A 20,045-nucleotide genomic window follows, 5' to 3' on the forward strand; every position below is an offset into this window, starting at 1 on the left:
TTCGTTATACATATACAATTGAAACGAATTGTATAATTATAAGTGTACATGACGATAATATACAATTTGAATTTGTATAAAATGAGAAAGAGAGAAAGGCAAAAGAGACTTGGGTAGGGATTATACAATTGAATCGAATTGTATAAAATGAGAGAGAGAGAAACTATATACAATTTGAATTTGTATAAAACGAGAAAGAGAGAGGCAAAGGAGACTCTGGCAGGGAAGTACTTTTTTGTATAATTATAAATGTATAGGACAAAAATATATGTATCTGCATGTGTATATATAATTTTCTCTCGCTTTATACAATTAGAAACACAATTTATACAATTCTATTATATAAAGCGAGAGAGCGAGCGAGAGAGCGAAAATATGAGGGAGAGAGGGACTGACAAACAGTTTGTTATGGAACACAAATAAATCAAACGTTAGCTAGTATAATTATTTTATATTATTAGTTTGTCATTCTATACAATTACCCCTTATTTAATTGACAAAAAAACTTCTATTAATATATGTGAGTTTGATAATACTTGAATAGTTTATACAAAGTATGTTTTTGTTTTAATGAAAGTAATTTAAATAAATACATAATAGTGATGTTAGGGAAAAATAATAATAATGATTTTAATATAATATAATATATATATATATATATATATATATATATATATAGTCGTGGGACTCACGTGTCGAGAACTAGTAAACTAATAAACAGATATAATTGATTTGACTTTTTTTTATAATACAAAACCAACCAACCTATGTACACCCTTAGTGATAGCATTTAGAAAAATTAAAATAAATATACTGCAAAAAATAATAGGCATTCAATAAAAATACACAAATGTGATTCTACATATCATCACACAAAAGCCACATAAAAGATAAAATTTCTTAATATGTGTCCCACAAAATTTTAGGTGTATAATTGAAAATTCGAGACAAATTAAACGATCTATTTATATTATTCCTTCAAATGCACTAAACACTTTTTTTTTTTTTATAATTTTCTTCCTCTAATGCCTTCATTTGTAGTCCTTATATGAATCTACCGCGCACAAGTGAAAATTAGATAATGAATAGTATTCATTACAATTATTCAGTATATATCGATTCTTTGTTATAATATACGTACATACGTACGTAAATACGTCTTAGAAAATTTTTTCGTAGAATGTTCACTACTTGTACAAGATCATGATTAAGAACAGACTAAATTGAGATAACTAAGATGAAGACGATCGTAATTTGACATGGAATTAAAAGGAAGAAAGATTAATTTGACATGATGAAGATGATGACGATGACGAAGAAGATGATTAGCTGGAAAGGCTAAAACGAACTTGAACATCGAGATCCTTCAACCAAGTTTGGCCTTGTAAGAAGGATTCAACTGTGTAATTCAACGCGATATCCTTACTTATTGTGCCTTGATATCCAGCCCATTTAACTCTGGAGCCCGTTCCAGATCCAGCTCCTCTGTTGCTATATTCCCCGAAATACAGAGTGCTTAATGCATAGTCCCCGTTTGTAGCCTCCCATCCTTCTGGATCAATTACGTCAGTAATGTCCGTTTCCATTACAATCGTCCTAGAGTATTCCTTCATTGGTCGACCCAAGTAACTCTTGAACTTTGATTTTTCAGGTTCAAGTGTATCGTCTGCGAAAATGCTACAACTTTGCAAGACAGTCCCTGTAGTTTGGCGCTTGCTCAACCTTCCTTGTGCGGTAATGACGTTCTTTTGGTCATTCATTGGTTTCCTTAGGTAAATTTGACAGTTTTGGAACACAGCAGCCGCGTTTCCTGATATGATGTCAACTGTGCCTGTGATGTAACATCCACGATAAAATTGTCGATAGGCCTGAGCATAGATCACACTTTGGTGACCCTCCATACGACAATTCATAAATATTGCATGATCAGCTTGGACTCGTAGAGCCACTGCTTCTAATTTTTCAGGACCCGCTGTGTTACGGAATCCCATCTTATATGCAAAAAATCCATCTCCTGAAATAGCTGCACAAGACATAGGGGAAATAAGAAGAATATAATTAACTTTACAATATAATGTAACATTGGTTATTTTCTTATATCGTCAATTAAACGTTATATAATAACCCCAAATGATATTGTCCGCGTCAACAAAGATCCGAAGAGATTATTTCATTGGTCATGGTTGAAGGGTCGTATGGTAGCTGATTAGAGTTTTGCAGATATTAGTAATACATTAGTTATGCAGAGTTTACTTATACCACCTTGTATCCTGCATCTTTTATTCATTATTACTTACCAACTGTTGCGGTTTGGTATGTTGTGAGGTCATCCACAATGTTTTTGCTGCCGGAGATAATACTCTTTTGGGATCCATCTCCAACAAATGTAAGATTGACTTGTGACACAACTACATTTTCTTCATAAACTCCTTCTTTAATATAAATAAAGAACCTGCATTGTTATCATTATATATAAGAAAATTGGAAGATCCAACTATTAATTAATTGCATTTGTAAAAAAAATGGAGTAAATATTTGTACCTTCCTTCAAAGCTTTGTGGAACTGCCTTTAAGGCTTCATTTATGGAACTAAAATTACCACTACCATCTTTTGCAACTGTCATGTTTATAAAAGACTTCATGTCTTTGCCTTCTTCTTCATCCAACATTCTTCTATCACCTTGTTTAATCCATGCAGGAACACCTAATCGTGTTGTTAGAAGACGTCTTTTAGCACTATTATTTGATTGAGAGGATGATGATGACGACAATCCGGAGGCAACAACAAGAGAATTGGTGGTGTGTTCCTCTGTTTTCTTCAAGGCGCTTTGCACCGTGGACTGGTCTGCTTCAGGGTATCCATCCACACACATGCTTTGGAATGTCAAAGCTGCACTTAACTTGTTATTAAGTTCAGCGGTTGTTGTGGCGACATCATTAACGCCACCTTCAAGCAAGTAAATCGAAGCGTTCAAGTCTTTTTTGGCATAACCAAGGAGGGCCATACAATCGTCATGAGCAACGACCTTCTCTGGGATATCCTTGTTGATTTTGTCTAGTTCTACAATACCGGCAGCAATCTCATCGATAGCTGCAGATACGGTTGCCTTGAGAAGATCTGTAGGTTGAGCACCAGAGGCATTTGCTTGTACAACTTTTGATAGAATGTCCCCACAACTTTGACTGAAATCTGTTCCCGCGCATATTGCTCCCATAGCTCCTTCACCTTGTGGTGAGGGGGCTGGGGCTGCTGCTGCGTTGCCACCCTCGGGTGATGGTGCAGCAGGTGCTGCATCCCCAGCCGGTGCTGCAGCTCCGTCCACATTTGGTGGAGGGGCAGCAGCACCACCTTCATCAGAAGGTGGTGCTGTATCAGCAGCCTCAGGTGGAGGAGGTGATGCATCAGCCTTAGGAGTCGGTGTTTCAGTTTCTTTTGGAGGAGGCGTTGACGCGTTCTTATTAGATTTACTAGCGGAGGAGGAATCACCGCTCTTGTTTTTAAACACAACAAAATAGACAACAGAAGCAGCAACAGCAATGAGAATGAGGAGTAGCAATACAACACCAATCATTATCCTCTTCTTCATCTTTTGCTGTCTCTCGAGCTTCCTCCGCTCTGAAATTTGATCAAAATCTTGAAACGCCATTTTGGATTCGAGTCCGGAATAGAGACAGAGATTAAAAAGATCTCTGCCCTGGATCCCAAACCAAGGCAGAGATGTTACACCAAGATGATGCTTTATTTGGTGCTTAGTTTATTTATTTGTTCTTTTTTTTTTGTTTTATTTATTTCTCTGTTTATTCCCTCTTATTTAGTGGAACTTGACAAATTGGTCAGAGTTACTTGAGTGTGTAAATTTGACAACCATTATTACTGTAAGAAATGGAAAAAAAAGAAGTCTGGATTAGAGAAATTTTAGGATTTGTTATTTGGAGTCCAGACAGTTAAAACTTCCTAAACAATGGGTGATCCATGTTTTTTCTTTCCATTCAAAACTCCATAAAAAATTCCATTCCATTCAATTCCCGCTTTTCTTTTCACGCCTATCATTTTATTTATCTAATTAAAGCACTACATACATAAGTATATATATAATATATATATTTATATTATTTTGCTTTGTGGAAGAGAATTTTTTGATATATCTACATGTTTGTATTACTTGAATCAAATGTCAAAAATATAATGATACAAAGAAAACCTTAGATAACAACATTTTTCTAGGGGTGACAATGTTGGTTGAACTAATCGAATTGAACCTTATCAAATCAATCAATATGCTTATAATATTACACTAAAACAACAACAAAAGAAAAAACTAAACACCAAATAAGTTTATACCTATAAAATAAATTTTAAAAAGTTTTTAAAATAACAAAGCATTAAAAATTTTTGACATTGGCATCGGGGTGGATTAAAATGGAAAAACTTAGAAGTAACTTACAAGCCTACTATAGTATTAAGAAACATATCCATGCATGGTGCTTGATAGAACATACAATCTTTAGATCTAATCCGAAGACATGCTCAGATCTTCTATCAGTGAACCTTATGAGATGATATTTCCCGACCAACGGCCCAACATATGGATCAAAGCATCCGATGAAATCAAGGCCTCAAGGTCAAGGCTACGCGGAGCATGGGACATGTCCCTACAATCCTAGTCTTCACCTTAGCTCACGAGTCACACCAACTCCCTTTTACCGGAGTCTAGAGGGATAAGACGCATGTCCAATTACAAGCTCCACGGGATCAAGGGAGAAATATTAAAACCTAATGGCTAATTTAGTTTTGTGGGATAACCAAAGACCTCAAAGTCACCTTGGCTCAACAACCCATATGGCTATATATAGAGAAGGAAACGCAAGTTGTAATAGTAAAAATATTCACACATTTGCCTAATTTAGATAATGACTCTTAGTGAACGACTCCTCACCTTAAGGTCCATCTACAATTTCATTTGCCTCCACCCATACGATACAAGTGAAATGTGTATAATGTAGCCTTGTAGGGGTATCAAATGGACGGATTGAATAGAAATTGAAGTAATTAAAATGAGTTGAAACAGAAATTGGTTTTTGGTCCTGACCAAGTTTATTTTGACCTCAAATGGGTTAAAAACGGGTTGCGTCATGACTCGTCCAATTTGACCTGTTTCATCTCATTAATTTTAATAATGTTGTTAGTTTAGTTTTATAAACACAATTTCACTTTCAACAAGAGAGTTATAAATGGATAAATATAAATTAGATAGCGTGACAGTGTTTGGAAGCAATTCGGAAAGGAAAAGCACCTGAGTAGAGGTTCGAGTGTCGTTTCACCCTTGAGGTAGGTTGCAGTTCCTTCTTAGACTTAGCTTATTAAGATTTTATATATCATATCATATCATACCATCATATCATCATATCAAGTTTTTAATTATCATTATCATATTATTATTATTATTAATTAATTAATTATTATTCTATAAGTGTGAAACCATTAAAGTTGAATGACTTTTTAACTTTTCAAGAATTTACCATTAAAGTTGAGTGACTTTTTAACTCTTCAAGAAATCACTACACCCATAAGTTACAGTAACATTTACAAAAAACTGTAACTACATGTCTCTCTTCAATTATCAACCATGTTACTAGATTTTAATGAAAAAAAAAATAATTAAATAGGTTGACTGACTTCTTGTGTAAAAGAAATCATAGTTGAGGACTTTTGAGTTGAAAATGAAAGTTAAGTGATTTTCTGTGAAAACAATTGATAGTTGAGTGATCATCAAAGTTAATAATGGAAGGTATGAAGAATAAAATGAAGGCTATTGATAATGATCAGCTTGTGGAAATTATGGATGTCGACCAGAATTCGGAAGATTATATATTGATTTCGTATTTTTTTTCTTTTTAAATAATTAGCTAAGATTGTAAGAACAATGTTTTTTAGTTCACTTTATGATTTCTCTTTGTTTGTATTTTCTACAAAAGTTTAAAGGAAAATTGCGCGTTTATGCAAACTTATACTACTTAATTACTCATCATAGTTATAGTTGTTATAATTACCACTCACGACTAACATTATAAATTAATTATGTGGCTGACTTCGAGTTTGTATAATTAGCCACATTTGTATATGTATAATTCACCGGAATATACAAATACATATGTATAATATACAATTATCTAATCAATATACATATACAATTCACCTCTCTTCCACTCTCTGCCCTCTCTAGCTCGCCTCTCTCCTTCCTCTGCCCTCTCTCGCTTGCCTCTCTCCTTCCTCTCCCAATCTTGCTCGCCTCTCTCCTCTTTCTCCCAATCTCGCTTGCTTTTTATACAAATGCATATGTATAATATACAATTATCTAACCAATATACATATACAATTCACCTCTCTCCCACTCTCTGCCCTCTCTTGCTCGCCTTTCTCCTCCCTCTCCCAATCTCGCTCGCCTCTCTTCTCTCTCCTCTCTTCCAATCTCGCTTTCCATATATCCAAGTGCATATGTTTAATATACAATTATCTAACTAATATACATATACAATTCACCTCTCTCCCACTTGTTGCCCCCTCTCTCTCGTCTCTCTCCTCTCCCATTCTCGCTCGCTTCTCTCCTCCCTGTAACATGTAGCTACTAATTGTAATTATTAAATTATAACTATGAAGAGTAATTAAGCTATTTTTTAGTGGCCTTATGTGAAAGTTCCCTTTTATATTAGCTATAACTATAGATTATTTTTTAAAATGAAATTTGATTATATTCTGATTTCTTTGAATTTTTTTTTCCAAAGATAAGCAGCACATTAAGGTAATCTGTTGAGTGCATTAAGAATCTCCCAAACATCTCTTCAGTTCACGCCCTATAAATACATAGGTCTCTCACATTGTATTCTCATATCGTGCCTAAATATTTTCCTCACATCGTGTCTTAAATGTTTCTTTTTATTTTATTTTTGTTTTGATAGAAATGTTGAAATGAATTTTTTCCTTATGAAGTAGTAAAGAGATCCTATTATTGATTATATCTCTGGTAATTATTTAGTCAAAACAACTATAGGTTTTCGATTTCACAAGCCAACAGAGTACATTTCGTTTTTCAAGGGTTGAATTTAACATGTTATATCACAGGTCCTAGAAGAGGTCGAGCTATATCTGGTTGAATCAATTGGTAACAATTCTTGAAATCTTTCAGTCTAACTAAGGTTTAAGTGGTAATTTATTTATTAAGTTGGTGTTAAGGAGTTGTGTTGTTTTGAGTCTTTGACTTTGGATGGTTGTTCTTATTTTGGTCAACTCATAATTAAAGGTTGAACCAAGTTAAGAATTTTTTTAATTAAAGTTTGTGTTGACATAGTTTTAGTTGTATTTAATAATCCAAAGTATTAACACATCTCATTATAATGGTGAAATAAATAAAATCAACTTTTTTTGATTGATTTTCAGTATAAGATGTGATATTGATTTCTTGTTCTACTAAGGGCTACAACATATTAGTGAAAATGATCACATCTTTTAATCTTATTGGATCAACAACCTTGATTTTGTTAATTCCATATGTTAATACTTGAATTATCAATAGTGATCAAAATTATGTCAACATAGCTACTAATCAAAAGAGTTTTAAACTTGTTTGAACCTTGTATTGTGAGTTCAACAATAGAAGAACAACTCTCCATAGTCGAAGACTTGAGAACCACACATCTTTAAACCATAATCTAATAATAAGACACGAATTGAATATTAGTTATATTAAAAGATTTCAAGAATCATAAATCTGAAGATAGGTACAAGTTACATCTATTCAATTTTAGATTGCGAAGAGTTTCAATGTGTATAAAATCACAATATAGGTGGTAAAACTTCTCATGAGTGTTCAATTAGATATAGGTAAAGATCTTCTAGTACCTTTGATGCAACATGTTGATTCCAACTAGAAATAAGGAGAGTACTTTGTTGGATTGTGAAGTTGAACCGTGTATATATTTTGCCTAAATGATTACTTGAGACATTATTAATAATTTGAATCTCTTTTCTACCTCTCAAGGAACAATTTATGTCAAATTTTTTATCAAAACAAAGATTACAAGCATATAAATATGAATTTTGAAATGGTTTAGCAAAAAAAGTATAATGCTTTATTATTGGTAAAAAAAATGAATAATCATGATTTCTGAAGAAATCATGACACGAGACTCAAGTGAATGAAGAACTATCAATAAGTTCTTGGGATATTGGGATAAAGTTGAATCGATCAAACATTATGGCGGATAATATTCTTGCTTATAACATTGCACTTAATATTATGCAAGACAGTAAGGATTTTGAAGCTCTGTCTATCGAAGAATGTCGACGGAAATGTGATTGACCAAAATGGCAAGAGGCAATTCAATCAAAATTGAATTTACTTGCTAAACATGAGGTTTTTGGATCAGTAGTCCAAAGTCCTAATGATGTTAAATCAGTTGGCTATAAATGAATCTTTATACGAAAAAGAAATGAGAGAAATGAAATTGGTAGATACAAGACACGCCTTGTTGCACAAGTATTCTCTCAAAGAGCCGGTGTCAACTATGAAGTAACATATTCACAGATTATGAATGCAATAACTTTTCGATATCTCCTGAGTATAGCTGTACATGAAATTCTGAAATACATCTAAAATTCCTGAAGCATATAGTTTAAAATCTCGGAAAATGTGCTTAATAAAATTACAAAAATCATTATACGACTTTAAACAATTAGGGCGCATGTGTTATAATTGCCTCAATGAATACTTGATAAAAGAAGATTATATAAACGATGTAATTTGTCCTTGTATCTTGATTAAGAAAACAATATCAGGTTTGTTATTCTTGCCGTTTATGTTGATTATATAAAGCTCAATGGAAGCCTAAAGAGGTTCAAAAGGAAATTGAGTATCTAAAAAACAATTTGAGATGAACGACCTTGGAAAGACCAAACTTTGTCTTGTCTACAAATTGATCACTTAGTAAACGAAATCTTTATCCATCAATCTGCACATATTGAAAAAAAATTAAAACAATTTTACATGGACAATGTACATTCATTAAATACTTAAATGGTTGTTCAATCACTTGAGGTGAGTAAGGATCCGTTTTGACCTCAAGAGGAGAATGAGGAACCCCTTGGTCCTGACGTACTTTATCTTAGTGCAATTGGTGCACTTATGTATCTTGCTAATGCTACGAGACTTAACATAGCATTTTCTATTAATTTATTTGCAAGATATAATTTTTCCCCTACACGAAGACATTGGAATGAAATTAAACATATATTGTGATATTTTAAAGGGGACTAGTGATATGAGTCTATTTTATACTAACAACAGATATTGCAGATCTTGTTAGTCAAGCAGATGCAGGTTATTTATCTGATTCATATAAAGTATGATCACAAACAAACTATTTGCTTACGTACAAAGGTACTGCTATATTATGGTGATCTACGAAGCAATCCATTGCCGCTACTTCTTCAAATCATGTTAAGATAATAGCTATTCACGAAACAAGTAGAGAATGTGTATGATTGAGATTAGATACATTTCATCAAAAAAGGATTTGGTTTGAAGTGTGATGTCAAGGTACCCACACTGCTTTTGAAGACAATGTTGCATGCATAACTCAACTAAAATGATGCTTCATAAAATGAAATAGAACATTTCACCAAAGTTATTCTTAACCATATCATCTTGAGAAGAACAATGATATTGATAACAACAAATTCGTTCAAGTGATAATGTAACATACGCGCTGCACTCTTTTTTTAGTCTAGATTTTGTCCCGTTAAGTTTTCTTAGAAAGATTTCTAATGAGGCAGCAAATAATGTATATTATGAATGTCTATGTATATTTTTGTTCCTTCAACTTTTTTTTTACATGGACATTTAAGGGAGAGTATTTTAAAACTAAGGTGAATGCCATGTGGAGCGACCAATTTGAGAAATGTCATCACTTTCAATTTTAAATTAGTGACATGTAGGGTCACATATTTGAAACATGTCATCACTTGACCAAGTGGATAACTTCTTAGTGGCCAAGTAATAGTTTATACATTACTTCATACACTGAAATAAGAGAGAGGTTGTAATAGATTACCCTCTCTCTTTGCTTGTTCTTATTTTAATTTAGTTAATCAATATTGGTTTGCTAAGCTAGTTAGTTTATCATACATTTATTAATTTGTAAAGCTATTTATTTTATAACACTTTTGAGACTATTTTAATTGGAGAATATAAAAAAAGATATAACAATTAATGAAGGAGTTTTCGTAATATAATTAAAATTAAAATAAGTAATTATATTACAATTAGATAATAAAGTAAATATAAGATTGATCGAACTGTATATATTATTTAATGATTGCGCGATGCGTTGTCAAGTTCTCTAGTGAATTTATGAATTTATGAATTAAGAATATATACAACTTTCTCAATAAGAAGAAAAAGTAGATGAAAGTTACAAAATTTAATGAGTAAATTCATTTTCCAGCCTTTTTTTTGTGAACACTCATAAAAATGTATATCCATACTTATATAAATTTTTGTGAGCTTATGTTTTATACATTATCAACGTTTTATATTCATGTTTATGATCGTCCAAATTAAATTGGTGTTTTTACATAGAAGTATTAGAGATTGACTTTTTGGTCCTCTTATATGTCATGCCCATTCATTATCTTGAGTAGTTTCTTAGCTTAAAATGTTCTGAAACTTTAATTTTTTATATCTTAAAGTTGCTGAAGTTTTGATAAAGAAAGGTGGATAAATAAATAAAAAATAAGTATACATATTTGGTATGTTAGTGATTTATATTTATTAAGGTTTTCCTAATCACAAAATTATAAGTGGATAAATACAATTAATACATGAAAATAGTTTTAACGGTTGAAATTTTGAATCAAAACAACAAAGTGAAACACACAACAAAAACATTGTTTATAAAAAAATATCATATATACTTAACATGTTTTCTCAAAATATAATTCATTATAAATTTTACCTATTTAGCTATATTTAGTTGTTCAATTTTGTAGGTTCAGATAAATTAAATTAATCTATTATTCAACAAAAGAAGTCATTTGAATAAGTGGACTATTCAACTATTTCAACTTGTATTTTTTTCCCACTTAATTCTTTTATTCATTATACTATACTTTTAATAGGATTTATATAATATGTACTACTTGCATTAAATACACGTGCAATACATGTGTTCAGAAACTAGCATATATATACAAGATTATGCTTAAAATAAAAACTAAACACATGAAAAAATCAATAAAATTATTAGAAAAAGACTAACATGTTTCAGTGAAAGCAAGATTCGAATAAATTTTGACTCTCAGAGGTTGGTGAATTGTTTTGAAATTAATTTTTCATTAGAGGAAATATACAATTAGCAAACCTCATTAATTTCTTCTTACATAAAAACAATATATATTGATTTAATCATAGCACTAATTAAACGATAAATTCAACAATTTTAATCAAAATTCATTGATTGTATTAATAAATATATTAAATATGTAAAAAATTTATTCAAAACTCAGTTACTAATATTTAGTGTCATTATTATAGATATTTAAATTCATAATTAATATATGGCTTTCTAAAATCTAAAATATCTTTCACACTATTTGTATATAAATTGAGTAGAATTTATTTGGAAAACATATATACATATATATTTAAAAACTATGCAAATAACTAAATAAGATCCAAATTTATTTATTTTTTCTATAAACAAACACTGCTACCTTGCAAGAACATAATAACATGTAATTTTTGTAGAATGATTTTCAATAGTAATTTGTATACTCCATTATGAATTAATAAAATACTATTAAGTGAATATATATATTATAATTAGAAGTATTCTTACACATGTTTTACCGATTTTATATTAACAGTTAGCCTACTGCAATTGTCTTCTTTACGTGACAACTTGCATGGGATACACGTGTCCAAAAATAAATAAATATATATATATATATATATATAGAGAGAGAGAGAGAGAGAGAAATATAGATATAGATATAGATATAGATAGAGATATATAAAGAAGTTATGATTAAAATTAAAAATCAAACACATGAAAAATTCAAAAATATTCAACATTTTGATATAAATATATTAGAAAAAAATTGTAGACAAATTATAATTTTTCAGTGAAAGCAAGATTTGAATGAATTTAAAGAGGTTGGTGGATTGTTTTGAAAGTGAAATTTCAATGAGAGGAAAGTTGTAACGATCCATTTGATCGTTTGAGTATAAGAAAATTATTTTAATAGATTCTAAATTGGTATATTGAACTATTTGTAACTATAATCATAGAAGTAAGGGAGTAATTTTAATAATTCATATAGTTGATGATTAAAGAAAATAACATTAAAATTAATTGTGATTCAGTTTGACCACTTTATAATTATTTATCTATAATTAGAGTTGTAAGTAATCTGTAAAAGGATTCTCGACTACAAAAACCAATTTACAACTAACTATTCAAGTGAAATTTTTTTTTCTCAGCTTTCAATATCAAATTAGCGCTTATATAAGTAGATTATTATATTGTTATGTGTTTAAGAAGAAAGAGGTGAATTGTTATTTCTTTGGAACTCACACGAATTTGATTAGAAAATTGAGACCAAATGTCAATGACCAATAACTAGAATAATGATTGTTGAAATTGAATTGAGTTTAATATGTTGTGAATATGCATAGAGGCCATTGATATTATTATAGCTGCTTTGACGGCTCATTAAGTTGAGGGCGAACATATTGTTACCGGTTATAATAATTATCTATAGGGACTAGGGATAAGTGGTATGTGATTGGATAAATATTAGAAACAATAAATTAAGGTAGTAATTAAGGACGGACAATGACAATTTAATGATCAGGCATATGATTAAGGTTAAAAATATATTAGATTTAACTTGTAGTTACAGTCACTAGTTTCATGAATTATTGGGTTGATTCTTTTTAAAAGAACTATTTGATTATAACACTATGATTCAAGTTTTTATATATTGAGTTAAGTAATTAAATATTGGTGTTGAATTATATAAAATGCACTAAAGTGATGTTATTTTGAAAAATTAAATCTTAATCCTAGGCTTGAAATTTAGGAAAGTGTTCATGGTAATATGGGGATCGATGGAATTATTTACTTACAATAATGTATAATTGATAGATTGGAAACATTCGGAGGCATTGAGGAAAGGGGAATAATTGGAAGAATAGCTCTCTTGACTTCGGTTTTTTGGTTGAGGTAGATTATGATTTATTATTTGTGACAGGTAGACTCTTAGTAGTGATTTGTATGCATTGAATGATATTGTGAAGTTCTCTATGTACTTGATTGTGTAATTGTGTGGCTTGGTTGTGTGTTTTGTGATTTGTCTGAAATTCTGAGATCGTGAAATTTATAATCTTGAGCCTTCCCTACCTAAGTGATGCCTAAAATAAAGAAGGCTTGATAAAATATTATTAATTCAGTGAAAAGTGGTGATAATAAATGATAAATTAACTATAGTATTGGATCGGGGTGTCACGTTCTGACACGATATTATGGATCGGAGTGTCGCGTTCAAACACAATATTACGGATTGGAGTGTCACATTCCAACATGGTATTATGAATCAGATTGTCACGTTTCGACACAATATAATTGAATCGGAGTGTTACATTCCGATACAAAATTATTAGATCAGAGTGTCACGTTCAGACACAGTATAATTGGATCGAAGTTTCACATTATGATACAGTAATATTAAATGAAAAATATATTGAATTACCTTAATGTACTCAATCTCAAAGAAATCATTCCTCAAACGAGTGTGGTGTGGAGGCATGAGTCCTCGTGTGTGTGCTTGATATTATGATTTATTACGTATTTGCTTCAGTTGTCACTTGTTCATGTTGTTTGTTGGTTATCACATTCTATGTGTCATGGTTGATTTTATACTATTATTCATTGTGTATTAGTTACTATTTTGAGTTTGCCGATGATATCTACTCAACCGAGCCTTACTAGTGTTTTTCTTTGTTTTTCTTTTATGAAGCGTAGCGAGTATACCAGAGACTTTGACTCGCCTTAAGCTCTAGTCAATCTCAGCATATCAGTTTCAAGGGTGAGCTATTCATTCAAGCTTGTGTCGATTCTCTCGGTGATGACCTGATGTCCTTAATTTTTAAATATAAATTACTTTATTTCATTTATTTCAGTGTCTTTGATACTCTTAGACTTAGTATTTGGAGATTAGATGTACTTGACGTGATGACTTTCAGTTTTTGGGAATGATATATTGTAGACTATAATGAATTTATGTTTCTTACACTAATAAAATTTAAGCTTCCGCATTATGGTTAGTATTTTGTAAGTTGAATGATAAATAAAAGTTGGAATTGAATTCATTGATTTGACCGTTTAAGAGGTTGAGTGTGGGTGACATTCACGACTCGATTTAGATTGTGACAAAAAAATATACAACTAACTAACCTCTTTAGTGACTTCTCTTACATTAAGAAAAGGATACAATATTGATTTAATTGCACTTACGCGAAAAAATTATTTTTGTATAAATTTATTCAAAACTCAATTACTAATAATTAATGTCACTATTATAGATATTTGAATTCATATCTTTCACACTATCTGTATATACCCTTGGAAGAATTTCTTGGACAATCATATCTACATATATATTTAAAAATTATGCAAATAATTAATGAAAATTCAAGTTTATTTACCCAGCAAAAAAATAATAATAAGTGGTATTTTTAGAATGATTTTTCAATAATAATTTGTAAACTCAATTTTGATTTAATGAGATTCTATTGAGTGAATATATATTCTAATTAAAATTATTCTTACAAATGTTTCACCAATTTTATGTTGATAATTAGCCTACTACAACTATCTTCTTTATTTAGTACTTGCATTGGATATACGACATTATTTGTTTTCATTAAGACTAAAATCTCTAAATCTGAATACACGTTTGAACATTAAAATTTGCATCAAGAGTTAGATTTCTAGATCTGAATACACATTTAAATATAAAGATGCGGTCTTCAAATTTGAACATTGAATAATTATTGTTTGTTTTCAATATCTGAATATGCATTGAAATCAAACATTATCTTATAAGAATATGATAATCATCAAGCATGACATAAAAAGAAATCATGAATGAAAAGTATTTTATAGGCACAATATAATAACAAAAACTTCATTAACTATGATAAATACTAGTTGAAAAATAATAAATAAGGTGTCACATTATCAATGCCTAACATATATTTTGGCTATTTAGAAATACTAAAGAATTCTTATTTTTTTCCCAATAACCTTAATCCAATTCTCTAACTTGTGAACCTCTAACACCATTCATGTTTTTTTGTAGTGGAAACTATCACAAAATATACTAACACTTGTACAATACAGACTCTCTATTCAAGTTCATCTAATTTTTCCATATATTCTTCATATGTAGGTGTACTATTTCTTTAATCAATAACTCCAGATTAGTAATTATCTTCTTATCAATTTCCAATTCAGATGAATAAGTTTTTTTCATCCCCAAAATTTTTTTTTCCAGGTGAAACTGAAGTTTGAGATGGAGAATTATTAAGAGCTCCATTATTTTTGTCACCAACTAGTTCAACAATTTGTGTTTGATTGAGAAAAGAGAGGAAGAAAGTTTGTAGTTGTGAGAGCAAAAGTCATGTAAAGACTGAGAGAGGCGACTGTATTATTTTATAACTTATTAAATAAGTTTTAATGATGTTAAGGCTCTCGTGTGGAGCTGATCCGTTCAGACCTTTTCAGGTCCATTAAGAGGCTTTTGAAAAAAAGAAGCAAATGGACTTAACGGGTTGAATCTGAATCATTCAGATTCAGACCTAAAAATCAAACACACTTAATGGACTGAATCGGAATGATTAAGATTCAAACCCCTATTAAGTGCAAACAAATGAATCTGAATGATTAAGATTTGAACCTCTATTAAATGCAAACAAATAATGGCTAAGTGCAACCCAAATTATATATTACATATAGTAGTCTAGTCAATGACAATGACCATAAACAATTTATTTAAATTGACTTTAAAAAAACTAGGGAACATGACCAAAGAAGAAAATACAATACAAACATCATAATGATAAAAGTACAATTTCCTCACAATCACTACAATTCTAATGATAGAATTGATAGTGTTTTTTATTCTTGATAACACACACACACACCATGCATAACATTAATTTTGTTATTGATTGATTTAAGGCTTAGGAGGGCAGGCCCCTGTGCGCCAACAGAAGCAATAACGACCCCAGCCTTTTGTAATGCACTGACCTTTGGTTACCTTTGAAATCTCATCTCTGCAACGTTTTACACAATACTTGCTAGACAAACAAAACCTCGATCGATATAAATTGCTCTGCCATCGGCAAGTTTTCCCCTCAACAACTTCAATCTCTGCATCCAACAACAATTTGTTCATCTGATTTTGACTTTATACGGAAAAAAAAACATGAGAAATTATTTAAATATAACATTGTTTCACATAGAAATGATACCGAATGCGTTTTATTTTGAATATATATATATATACTAAATCAAACTCTACAAAAGAAATACTTTTTGGCATAAATTATGCAGATATTACTATTAAAGTATGCAAGTATTACAAATACATTCTATTCAACATTATTCTTATACACCCTGCGAAAACAATCCATGCGCAAAAAGGATAATTAGCCTACACACACAACATGAATTAGTAAATATTTTAGGATGAATCCTCCCAATTCTATTAGATATATATACTAGTTAATTGTAATTTTAGGTATATATAGAGAGAGAGCAAAATGGATGGTGAGCAAACTACTAAAAAAACTGGATTTAGCAGTGAACAAATTTTGTAGGTAAACAGTGAAATCCATCCCTAATCCTATTTAACAACGAATTAGCGATAGATTTAAAATAGCGATGGATCAGCGACGAAGTTTGTCTATAAGTCCATTGTTTTTTAGTAGTATAAAGGCATAATAATTAAATGAAATGGCAAACAAATTAAGATGTACAAACCATTGGATGATATGAGGAGGAAGCATAAAAGGAGAGCAAGGAAGGTTGTGTAGTTCAATAATGACTTAGCCATATTCCTATCCTTTGGATGTAATTATTTGAGCTTTAATTTCTATTTTCTTTGAAGTGTGTTGAAACTATTTAGTGATTAAGCCAAGTATTTATAGCAAGGTTTGCCAATTTATTTAATGGTTTGGTCAATTGTTCTAATATAATTAAGCAACTTGTTGGCTATTTTATTTTAAAGAAGAAATGCGTAGTTCAAGGAATGAAGTAAGGGATATTATAATATGATATACTAGTTAAATATTTCATACTTTTTTGTGTTTTTCTTTAAACGTAGAACACGGTAATGGTATGCACAAAAGAATTGACTTGACATTAAAATATTGTAACCACCTTATATATTTGATTTATCAATAAACGGGAAGAGACAAAATTACTTTAAAGTTGTGTCTCTTTAGAATTATAAAATGTTTAACTACGTATCTTTTCCAAAATAAAAAGAAAAAAAAATTAGAATGACAATTTCTTTCTTACCTCTCCTTCTTCCTTCTCCAATTTTGGAAAAGTTTTGTGGGAAGATTCTTTAAGATTTCTTTTGCCAAAAACATTTGAATAAATTTGTAATAAGGTATAATTTTAGATTGTGACTATTTCAATGTAGTTCGTATTTATATACATGTGATTATACTAATTAACTTGTGAAACAATAGTTAATAATCCTGCAATTTAAGTGTTTGATTAGATTCTTCAATTTCAACGGACTTACCTCATTCACAACACTAAAAATACTTTTTATTAGTTAAATAGTTGATACCTTTTTGTCCCTCATGGTACAAATGAACTGAATTGATTCTCTCATATACTTCTTTGGTTAATTTCTATTTGCCACATAATAAGAGCTAATTTAATTAATTTTTTAAGCAAAACTGAATTAGATTAGTTTAATATTTTAAATTTAAATATTTAAAAATTATATGAAAAATATTATAAGTTACAATCAATTTTCCATATTAATATGAGAAAATTTAATCTTTAAGATATATGGTCAAAATCTACACAACATGACTCCAGAGAAATAAATGTACAAGTAAAAGTACGCAGTCGAATTATGATTAGCTAGCTTGTTAAAACAATATTAGCTTCTTCTGTTTTTAATTGAAGGATGCCCTAAAGGACTTTTATGGAATAAATACTAATCCACTCAATAGTTTAAAATAATTATATATTGTCTTACTAATTAATAATTTTATACTAGATTTCAAGTTAACATGTACTTTTAAACCAGATACATTTGAAATTCAAATACATCGGGACAGAGGCGAACAAGAGAGTTAATGTAATGACCCGGAAGGTCATTTTTGAAAATTTTGAATATTTGCTTAACTTGAGTTAATTAATCGATAGTTTATGGGCTAAAGTGATAATTTATTTAAGACCCTATACTTTTTAGCCTATATTTAATTAAATATGTGGGTAAAACCTATCACTTTTAGTACTTAAATAATTCAAAAAAAAAATAAGGAAAAGAAAAAAAAAGAGGGCGAAGGGTTTCTCTGCACTTGCGGCTTACGAACTGCTTAAGGTAAGTTTTCTTCTCCTTTAATTTTCTTGATTTCTGCACATAGATGTGTGCATATAACAATATTTTATAATATATTATATATATGTGTATGATAATAAATGAAGAGCATATTAGTAAAAAATAAAAAAAATGAAAAATGCAGAATAGAAAATCACGTGAATAATTAGAAATTTTGGAAACATTTGAATCATTTGGATCAATGATTGGTTCATGATGAGTCAATCATTAGTGGGTCAATGATTGGTTCATAATGAGACAATCATTAGTGGGTTGAAAGGGGAAAAAATATAGTGTAGAATACGTTAATGGCATCATTAGGCGTAAATTTTAGAATATTAGTTATTCTATTATGGTTCAAGTTTTGATATATTGGTATGTAATTTAAATATTAAATGAATAAGATTTTGTGAGTACCATTTAAATTATGACGTTGAAAAAAATTTGGGATGCAATCCTATTTTTAAAACTTGAAAACTATGATAATTGACATCAAGAATTATAAACTTGATTATAAATTTGGGGTGTATTTTTAGTTCAAGGTTAAACACATAAAAGTGTGAGTGTTGTTAGTTCTGAAACCTTATTGTGAATATATACTTGAATAGATTCCATTGGTTCAGAAGCTCAACGGAAAGGGAAGGCTCAAGTCCAAGAGTAATTATTCGATTGGCTAAGGCAAGTGGATTTCTAAACTCTTGTTAAGCGTATGAAATTCGTGTATCTTCTTGTGTGATGTTGAGAATGATTTGGAGACTTGTTGCTTATTTGTTGGTGTTGTATTCCTTGTTGTAAATTACGCTTTGGTATCAAAATGGTTATCTCCTCATTTTCATTTGAGCATGTCATTTGCATTGTATCTGAGTCATGGTTGTGGTAAGAGGATGTACCATTTCGAGGGTCGTATCGCGCGCCGCGATGGATATCATATTTCGAGGGACGTATCGCGCGCCGCAAAGGTTACTATTATCGAGGGTCGTGTCGTGCACCACGACAGATGCATGGACAGATATGTCCCCCATGGGTCCCGGACTGAGAGACAACGGGTGTGTATCGTTAAGAAAGACATGCATCATTATATTTGACATTGCATCTCATGGCATTGCACATTTATTATTGATGAACTTGAATACGTGTTTTGCTGATCTTGTGAGTGTTTTTCTGTGAAGCTTTTGACAGTTGAATATTGAGTTGTTATTGAGAATGTGTAAACTGATAGAGTGTGGTTATTGAGTTGTGTGTTTGGTAAACTGTAAACTGTTAGGCTGCAGCGTGGAGGTTTAGATAGGGTGTAAGGAGTACCCGTATTTGTTCACTTAACTTGTGTTTAGAGGTTTGCTTGTTGGGTACCGCGTGG

General features: G+C 30.6%; 1 protein-coding gene and 1 long non-coding RNA gene across 2 annotated transcripts; both read right to left on the bottom strand.

Moving 5' to 3' along the window:
- Positions 1–1,074: 1,074 nt before the first annotated feature.
- On the bottom strand, positions 1,075–3,821 carry LOC101260834 (putative pectinesterase/pectinesterase inhibitor 45). The gene is made up of 3 exons (XM_004242852.5): positions 2,542–3,821; positions 2,298–2,452; positions 1,075–2,023 (listed from the first exon to the last, which is right to left on the bottom strand). Exons 1-3 carry the CDS (start codon positions 3,645–3,647, stop codon positions 1,326–1,328), a joined length of 1,959 nt encoding a protein of 652 aa, XP_004242900.1. The 5' UTR covers positions 3,648–3,821; the 3' UTR covers positions 1,075–1,325.
- Positions 3,822–16,042: 12,221 nt separating this feature from the next.
- On the bottom strand, positions 16,043–17,361 carry LOC101261132 (uncharacterized). The gene is made up of 2 exons (XR_182903.5): positions 17,104–17,361; positions 16,043–16,491 (listed from the first exon to the last, which is right to left on the bottom strand). It is a non-coding gene; the product is annotated as an uncharacterized lncRNA (long non-coding RNA).
- Positions 17,362–20,045: the final 2,684 nt, after the last annotated feature.

The sequence above is a fragment of the Solanum lycopersicum genome, chromosome 7 (genome assembly GCF_036512215.1).
Source record: "Solanum lycopersicum chromosome 7, SLM_r2.1".
Lineage (NCBI taxonomy): Eukaryota > Viridiplantae > Streptophyta > Magnoliopsida > Solanales > Solanaceae > Solanum > Solanum lycopersicum.